The sequence below is a fragment of the Bombina bombina genome, chromosome 7, assembly GCF_027579735.1.
Source record: "Bombina bombina isolate aBomBom1 chromosome 7, aBomBom1.pri, whole genome shotgun sequence".
NCBI classification, from domain to species: domain Eukaryota; kingdom Metazoa; phylum Chordata; class Amphibia; order Anura; family Bombinatoridae; genus Bombina; species Bombina bombina.
The window spans coordinates 493885236-493895287 of NC_069505.1; the positions used below are offsets into that span (position 1 = coordinate 493885236).

Genomic DNA, 10052 nt, shown 5'->3' on the forward strand with positions numbered 1-10052 from the left:
AACATTTGCATTGTTACTTTTCAGCAACGGAATTCCAATCCGTTATAAATAACTTTTTCACAAAGTATCTAAATCAACAGCCTTAAAGGGACACACAAGAGTATGACCTAACAGTTTCTAAATATATAAAAGCAGCCAAAGCTTACCTGCAAAATTGGTTTCTGTTTTAACCCCATTAACCAATTTAATTCAGGCATAGTTTTGTTTGAAGCAAGCTCCCTCCTGGGTATTTCCATATGGAAGGTGTTATCCAGGCCATAGCTTCAGCAGAATGCACTTGTGCACAGTAGGGAGCAGAGTCATATGGCACTTGTCTAAAGCAGTGCACAGTATAATGCTGAAGCTTTCAAAAAGAATGTGACATTATCCCCATGGAAACAAGCAAGCGTCTTCTAAAACCCCTTACTTGCATAAGTAATTATCCTCACATGCACACTTTGTTATATGATAGCACAAGGTTTGGACTGGGACACTAATAGGGGGGGTAGATCAGGCTACACTTGGCAACACTAAAGTGTAAGTAATTTTGCAGACTTTTGGAAGTTTTATTAAAATACATAAGCTTTTTTACACTTTTTTTCACACACTGTTTTACATAAGTTAACCCTTTTATAATATGGCACTTTAAATGGACATGAAAAAATATGTTTCTAGGGTTTAAAAAGGACATTAAACACCTCTTACATCAAAAATCGTTCTTTGTCCTACCCTCCCTAGTGAGGTTACAGAATTAGTTTATATGGCCTCTTTAAGGAGTGTAAATTAGGCATATGTTTCTACACAAAAGCTAGAGGTGTTAAAAGTCCCTTTAATCATTGGAAACCCATTTTGGCAAGTTTTGACAGGATATCTGTTCACATTTTTTATTTAAGTGAATTCTCATGAGATCAAAGTAAAGTGTGATTTCACCACTGATGAAGCTGATTGGCTGGGTTTTTTGTTTCCAACATGCAGCTGACAGTAACTGAAGGATAATTGTAACTGAGCTAAAGGAATTTTGATGTAAAATATCTTCCTATTTTACATAGAGATTAGATGTTCATGTGATATGTTCTTGTCAGCTTTTACTTTCAAGTGATAACTTAAATTATGCTTACCTGATATTTTTCTTTTCTTCTGATGGAAAGAGTCCACAGCTGCATTCATTACTTTTGGGAATTAAGAACCTGGCCACCAGGAGGAGGCAAAGACACCCCAGCCAAAGGCTTAAATAATCATCCCACTTCCCTCATCCCCCAGTCATTCTGCCGAGGAACACAAAACAGTAGAAGAAATATCAGGGTGAAAGGTGCCAGAAGAATAAATAATGATGCCCCACATAAAAAATACGGGTGGGGAGCTGTGGACATGTTAGTCCTATGTTTGTCAAGGCCAGCAGACCCGGGACAATAGGGCACAAGCACAATCGCAAATAAACATCTGGACTCTGCAGACGAATAATCACCAAAAATATGTGGAAGCGAAAATGTGCTGCAACCTCCGGGGGGGACAAACCACCCTGCAAGGAGGGATAAACATAATCTGGGTTATCCGCATGTGTAGTAGGAGGGAGCGGTAGGGAACTCGCCTCTCGGAGGACAGGGCCCCCAGAGGGGGTTGGTTCAGCGGTCCCTTGATTCCCCGAGCCCAGGGAACAAGGCGCTCTAATACGGCATACCGAACATAACTGATTGACATGTGTCAACGAGGCCAAACTAGATTCTTCACAGGACGAATAATCTGAATCTAAAATTTGAACAGTCTCAGCATCAGAATCCTCCATAACTGGATAGAGAATATGCAAATATGGACTATAAGAAAAACAAGAACTAAACGGTACCTGACACACAGAATGGCTGGGGCACTCACCACCTCCTATGAACCAGACCCCTGCGGACTAGAATTTCTCTGTCGCCACATAGTCAGGAATGGGAAAATGGAAGACCAGAACGTAATCATGCCCAGTCACAAAGTGAACCGTACGGTCAGGTCACTTCCAAATGCCTTTATGTTCCAAGCCACGAGCCCAGTTAACACTACACATAAGCAGATTGAATCACATAAAAAACATGATTTTAAAAAAACCCTGTTCAATAATACCCCTCGGGAGATATTAACCCTTGATTCCAAGATACAAAAGGAGTCCCACTGAGACCCTACAGTCTAGTAAATCCCACAAGGTAGGCACCTCACCAGAAACATTTGTATGACAGTACATTCATGAATAAGTAAAATGAACCAATCTTACCAGAATCTATGCAGTGGAAACAGGAAAACGGCTCTTCAAGTGTGACAGGTTAGTAGCATCGCCTCCGCAATGGACTTGAGAGAAGAAAGCAGGCAGTGAAGCGAAGTTCAACAACGCAGATTGCTTGTGGAGCTGTTAAAATGAGTCGGGATGGTTTCGCAGAAAGACTCTTCCTGCATCTCCGGACTTTAACTTTCATCCAGACCCTCACTGAGAGACTGATAGGATTACTTAAAACTCCCGTCCCATGTCGAAGAGTACTACCCTCCATAAGGGACGAAAAACAAACTTCTGACACTTCTCTGCCAACCTTCTGGGGCGAAAGGCAAAAAATGACTGGGGGATGAGGGAAGTGGGAGGAGTATTTAAGCCTTTGGCTGGGGTGTCTTTGCCTCCTCCTGGTGGCCAGGTTCTTAATTCCCAAAAGCAGCTGTGGATTCTTTCCATTTAAGAAGAAAATGGCATATGGGTATTATGTCACCTTTAAGATGGACTTTAGTTTTATTTAATTTAGACTTCCATATATAGGTCAAGGTTTCTATTTAGAAGAAAGTACTTCTTTAGAATCTATATCAGGGGTCATCAATTGTGGCTCTCAATAGGTTATGGAACTACATTTTCCATGATGCTCAGCCAGCTGCTGGCTGAGCATCATGGGAAATGTATTTCCAAAACCTCTGGAGGTCCACAATTGATGACCCCTGATCTATATTGTTAGACTGGTATGAGAATGTTAGAGGGTTAATATGTTGATATGACAACATGAGTTTTTTTCAGGGTTTTGGGATTTATTTGTTTTTCCTTTTTGTTTGGGCATTTAATTAGTTCATCCAAAGGTGTCCCCACCTGACACCTACTATCAACTAGAAAATCAGGGGAACCTTATTAAAGGAATAGTCAAGTCAAAATTAAACTCTCATGATACAAATAGAGCAGCAATTTTAAGCAACTTTCTAATTTACTCCTTTAATCAATTTTTCTTCATTTTCTTGGTATCTTTATTTGAAATAGCAGGAATGTAAGCATAGGAGCCTGGGTAATGCTTGCGGATTGGTTTTTAAATGTAGCCACCAATCAGAAAGTGCTACCCAGGTTCTGAACCAAAAATGGGCTGGCTATTAAGCTTAAATTCCAGCCTTTTTAAATAGAGATACCAAGAGAACAAAGAAAAAATGATAATAGGAGAAAATTAGAAAGTTGCTTAAAATTGCATGCTCTATCTGAATCATGAAAGTTTAATGTTGACTAAACTATCCCTTTAACGTCCAGCTCTATAGTAAGACTTTGTATTTACCTTTCTATTCTATCTCCAACTTGATCTCCTCCCTGTCGTCTTTTTTGAGTCTTTTAGAGTATTTTATTTATTTTTTATAATTATATATATATTATTTAATATAATTATTTTAAATCTTTTATCTTGATGGTGGTGTGCACCTAACAACTCCCTTTCATGTATTTGTTCTTTTTTGTCATACCATGAGGAGTGTATCAGGAGTTTGATTTAGCAATAAGTCCACTGACTGGTTGATCATAATATAGGACCATCAGAAGTAAATTTGTGGAAGTTCAGAGGTTAAGCTTTCAGGTTAGTTGGTCAACTAGGTGATGGTGATATAGCAACATCGGAATATATTGGTCAATGTTTTCATCAAGAATAGCCAGATATACATGATAGCTGATGGTTCAATCTAACAGTAAAGGAAGACCATCTTAAAGAGACATTGTACAGTAGATTTTTCTTGGCATAAATGTTTTGTAGATATCCCATTTGGGGTGTTTTTGTAAAAATGTATAGTTTTGCTTATTTTTAAATAACATTCTGCTGATTTTCGGATTCCTAACCAAGCCCCAAATTTTTAAATGTATACTGATGTCTACAGACTTCAGATTGCTTCTGTTTGTGTAATGGGTCTTTAGCAGGGGTGGGAATCTGTTCTCAGCCCCTTTCACTGGGTGTCACAGCCTAACCTCATCAACAGTGCTAAACTGGGAGCTTCTAAGTAAATTTTTAAAAGGTTTTATACTGGATTTTTATATCAGTATTTGTGCAAATTCTTTACAGTGGTGTCTATTAGATGCAGATATATGACAATTGGTGTATACTGTCCCTTTAAGGTCCATTTCAATGGTATGAGGACACCAACTGGTTGGTGTTGATATAGCACTATCAGTATTATATGTGTCAATGTTTCAATTTAGTGGCAAAACCTTCATGTTAATTACAGAATGCCAACTGGGTTATGTTGGTATAGTACCTGATACCTCTCACTCCCTCATGCCACACTGGTCACCACCATCTTAGCCAGTATGCAGTTTAGGTTTATTTATTTTTTACTATTATTTTCTAGCACTGTAGTTGACTTCAATTTGCTTCCTCCACCTGTATCATGTGATAGCCATCAGCTGCCAATCACAGACTTATAAGTATACACTGTGATCTCATGCACATACTCAGTAGTAGCTTGGTCCTCAGAAAGTGTGAATATAAAATAACTGTGCATAATTTGATAATGGAAGTCAGTTGGAAAGACTTAAAATTATGTGCTGTCTGAATTATGAAAGTTAAAATTTTCACTTTTGTGTCGTTTTATTGCATATATTTTTTCATATATATAACAAATTATCGACATTGTAAAAAAAAAAAACAATGGTGCTTTATTTGGCTATAAATACCTTCTATTTATCTATAAAGGATTTGACGGAAAACGGGGTGACTTGTCAAATTTAAAGCCTCCAAATTTGCCCTACCTCCTTATCACATCCACCCCTGTGGACCGACTAGAAAATAGTCATAGCTCCCGTAGGAAAAGGTCGGTGGAGAAAGAGTTCTGCTTCAAGTGAGTATATTCTTAATTGTGAATTAAACAACTTATACATTCTTGTGTACAAAAGGGGAAAACTAAAATATCAGATAGTAAACCCTGTTTATTTATCAACAAAAGAAAAGTGCACTTACCATAAAAAAAAGGTTATTTAAAAGTGTCGTAACAGATTTAGTATAAAAAAAACATTCCTAAAGTTGTAGAAATTTGACATTTCCTGCACCCTAGATGCACTTCCTCAGAGATCCTGTTTGAGTTTAGACAATGAGATTTAAAAGGGTAAGGGCACTAGGTGGAACCGATCTCTATACACCTGTAATTCAACAACTATTAACCCTTTCTCCTATGTTCTAATCATATCGTATGAATATATTTCATTATACAAAGGTAATCAGTGGAGTCCCCAAGGGATCAGTACTGGGCCCTGTTCTTTTTAATATTTTTATTAATGACTTGGGGCAAGGATTAAATAGCAACATCTCTTGTTGCTGGTGATACAAAGTTGAGTAAGGTCATTAGGTCAGGGCAGAATGAACTTGATTTACAAGAGGATCTAGAAAAATTAGAAGTATGGGCAGGTAAATGGAAAATGAGATTTAATACTTGAAAATGCAAGGTTCTACATTTTGGAAGTAAATATAAGCAGGCAACCTATTATTTAAATTGGGCTAGACTTAGCAAAACTGAGGAGGAAAGGGATTTTGGGGTACTTATAGATAACAAGCTTCTAAGGTTTATAAGTTACTAGCATGTATTAAAAGTGGCATTAATGCCAGGGAGGAAAGCATAATTCTGTCACTATATAAATCCATGGTAAGACCTCACCTTGAGTATGGAGTTCAGAGAAGTGCCACAAAACTAATAAGGGAAATGGAGAATTTAAGCTATGAGAAGAGGTTAGCCAAACTGTTTTCTCTAGAAAAAAAGGCGCTTAAGAGGTGACATGATTAGTTTATATAAACATATTCAGGGCCCATATACAGAGGTGGCGGAAACTCTTTTTATTCCAAGAAAGTTGTTTGTGACAAGAGGTTACAATTTAAAGTTGGAGCAAAAGAAAATGTAATATCCAGCATCATAAACGTTTTTTCAATGAAAGAGCACTCACATTTTTGAACTCATTATCTAAGGAGGTAGTAAAAGCCAATACCTTAGATACATTTAAAAATTATTTAGATACATTTCTGGCTAGAAACAGATTTCAGAGATATTTAATACTGGTGTTAAATTGGTCACTTTTTTAATGGGATTAATTTAAACTGGAGCTTTTATTGTAAGTATATTAAGATTTGTAAAGGTTGAACTCGATAGACTTCTGTCTTCTTTCAACCTCATCTACTATGTTATTTAGGAATAACTATTAAAAACAAATACAAAATTTTTGTTTTTTTAAATGTTAAGTTTATATATATATATATATATATATATATATATATATATATATATATATATATATATATATATATATAATGCATTTATTATTATTTAATTTAACCTAGTTTAAATTCTAATAAAAAACAATAATGCGAGGTGTCCATGTTTTCCAGATCGGAGGTGAAGAAATGCTGTGTACGACCCCTTCACATCAACTTCCGTAGAGACTTGGGCTGGAAATGGATTCATGAACCCAAAGGATACGATGCAAACTACTGTATGGGACCATGCCCCTATATTTGGAGCTCAGAAAATTATTACAGCACGGTATGGTGATTCTTAAGTATTCCATCACCTATCCCCTCCACTACAGATAACATAACACCACAATAAAGAATGATGAGTATCTACTCTCTAAGTACTATAATATCTGCACCTATAGTTGGAGCAAAGGTCTAGTAATAATAAGAATCTAAATAGGTTTACTCCTCTAATGCATGAGCACTTTCTTCTAACTTTTGCGCACTAAGGAAAGTATAGTAATAACTAGAGCAGGGGAGTACAAAGAAGCGCAAAAAGAAAACAAGCTTGAGTAATTTATTGTGGCAAATAATATAAATAAACATAGAAACTTACACTCAGGTAAGCAGAAATGATCGTCTTAAAAACAAAGTCATCCGGTGTAAACCTGCAGCGGTCTGTTTTAACTTCTGAACTTTTGTGCTACCCTTGACAAAGTTTGGCCGAGATCCAAACGAAACGCGTAGGGATATTGTTTAGGGGACTATTTTCTATCATCAGCTGTTACTGTGCGGTCAGAGAAGGGATCCATCTGAGGGGGACGCTCCGATTCCAGCTCCATACTGACGTCAGACGCCGAACCAAGTTTTTGCCGGCTTGTTTCTCCATCATAGACGTTTCAGCTTGTTGCAGAGCAGGATTCAGACCGCTGCAGGTTTACACCGGATGACTTTGTTTTTAAGACGATCATTTCTGCTTACCTGAGTGTAAGTTTCTATGTTTATTTATATTATTTGCCACAATAAATTACTCAAGCTTGTTTTCTTTTTGCGCTTCTTTGTACTCCCCTGCTCTAGTTGTATCTTATCCGGGTGATCAGAAGAAAGATCATCCAAAGAGGAGCTGCATCAACTTGGGTAATTGTGCTACATTACCTTCAAAAAGGACTTGAATAACGGCTTTTATCTGTGCTAATTCATATGGACGTTTGGGTAATTTATTTATTTCACCTTATTTATTATTATTTTTTATTGTTGTCTTTTTCTATGTGAACTTTTGCATTGCTCTTAATTTATTGGGTTCTAAGTTATAAGTGATAATTTTCTTATATGTGGGGTCATTAATTAAATAGGAAAGTTGTTGGCTGTTTTAGCGCTGATATTTTTTGGTGTATATATGAAAGTATAGTAATACTGAGTACTTATACACTAGTAAAGAACATTACACTTTGTGAAATGATGCTAGTTAGATCTATACACTGTTACTTGAGGTTTGGCTAAGACTTTCTTCTGCTCCACAGGCTATGGCTTTGTATAACCAGAACAATCCTGAAGCCTCTGTGTCACCCTGCTGTGTTCCTGATGTCCTTGAACCACTTCCCATAATTTACTATGTTGGTCGGACTGCCAAGGTGGAGCAGTTATCCAATATGATGGTCAAATCCTGTCAGTGTAGCTGATATAGGATCATCAATGATCAACAGAATGATATGGTACAGAACCGTGATGGCCCCAGCCCCTCAATGTCCACCAACCTTGAGGACAGCATTTTTCCATGGTTTGGTGATCAAGAGAGAGACTCTCGACTATCATATGGTCTTCAAAACAATGAGATGGTGTTTCTCCCTGCGTTGGAGATCAGAGGAGATATATCCTACCAACCAAATGCCTTCAAACAACGCTACTCTGGGATTAGGCAATCAGGGAATGAACAATACTTTTCCAGGGTTCAGTGATTAGAGAGAGGAGAATCCCTATCACCCTATGATCTTTAATCAACAAGAACAATACTTTTCCAGTGTTGGTTATTAGAACAGAGGTGTCCTACCAGCCAGTGGACTTCACACAATAGAAAGTGTTTATCTAGCATTTGGAGAGGACAGTCACACGACTATACTATAGCATTAAAATAATGGGGACTATGCATCTCCATTTGTTGGTTATCTAAGGAAAGGTTCCCCCAAACCCAACAACATTAAGAAATGAGGAGAATGCTTCTCCTTTGTTTGGGTATCAAAAAAGAGATGTCCAACTATCATTTGATCTTCAGACAATGGAAAATGTTTCTATAAATTTCTGAGATCTGAAAAAGCTGTCTTACCACCAATGACTGTCAAATAATATAGAAAATGCTTTTCCAGAATTGTTGACCAGAGAGAGGTTTCCCGCAACTCAAAAAAGCTTTAAGAAATGGGACAAAAGCTTCCTGAAGAGGCTAACAAAGAGGTCCATTTGACAATGGTTCTCTAGTGCTTGAAAGTTAATCCTAACATCCAACTGGTGATTCATAATTCAATAAAGGTAACTTCACTGTACAAACAGCTATGATCACTCTGTTGGACAGTTGGTAATGGTAATCCTTCACAAACTCTAAATTCCTTGGAGGTCAAAGTTCAGGACAGACATTGTACTAATGTACATCTGGACATATGCCACGTTGTCAAAAAAATGGCAAAGGTCATAGACACATTCATAGACTTTACACACATAAAGGTCATCTACTTATGTCCTGTGAAAGGGTCAAGGGCTGTCAAGACAATATCCTATGTAACATTCTAAAGTCAAACAGAGAAAGTTCTCTATTTTGACAACTTTAACACATGGATGGAGTCAAAGCGTTTGCCTACCATAGAGACGCTTCCTATTTCTATAACACAGGCAATCATGAACTTAAACAAAAACTCAGAGGTTCATTCTGTTATAATTTGTGGTGGGTTTTATGTACCTATAACTAAGAGTTAATCACATTACAATATATTCAAGGATCAATCACACATCTCTGGTAGCAAATGTTTTATTTTTTACTTTTAAAATACAATTAAAAAAAAAGATAACTCTCAAAAATGTAAGATATTTAATAAGCATTAGTAAATGATAAATATCTTAGATTCTTCCACCACATCAACCACCAATAAACAAAACCCATATCTCAATCATTAAAGACCCAACCAGAAGGGCTGCCTCCATAATTCTTAAACTCATTACTCGCCTGTGTTTTTTTTATACATTATCATGTGGGACACTGACAGAGAAGGGGATGATAATACTTTTGCTGGATTTGTTACATTTTTCATTTGTCGTTTCTTTTTTATGGAGATTTTTATATAAATATATTAATTTAATAAATGTCAATCTGCAAAATAAAAATTGGTACTATAAAAAAACATGTTTCTGTGTCCCCCACACTACTACATCAGGCCAAATATACAAAAAAACAAATTAACAACACAGCAACAGTGCCAGTGTCTCCCTTACACACACTACTACACCATGACACATATGTACAGCACAGACAGCAGCAGTGTCAGCCTCCCCCTAACACACTACTACACCATGACACATATAGACAGCAGCAGTGTCAGCCTCCCATCACACACACTATTACACCAT

At 37.0% G+C, this 10052-nt stretch overlaps 1 protein-coding gene across 1 annotated transcript in view; it reads left to right on the forward strand.

Annotated features, from left to right (window-relative positions):
* TGFB1 (transforming growth factor beta 1) overlaps positions 1–9826 on the forward strand; it is a 38177-nt gene extending 28351 nt beyond the window's left edge. The window contains exons 5-7 of the mRNA XM_053721640.1: positions 4920–5064; positions 6597–6750; positions 7964–9826. Of these exons, the coding sequence (XP_053577615.1) occupies positions 4920–5064; positions 6597–6750; positions 7964–8122 (458 nt within the window). The 3' untranslated portion in view covers positions 8123–9826. The remainder of the gene's footprint in view (positions 1–4919; positions 5065–6596; positions 6751–7963) is intronic.
* Positions 9827–10052: the final 226 nt, after the last annotated feature.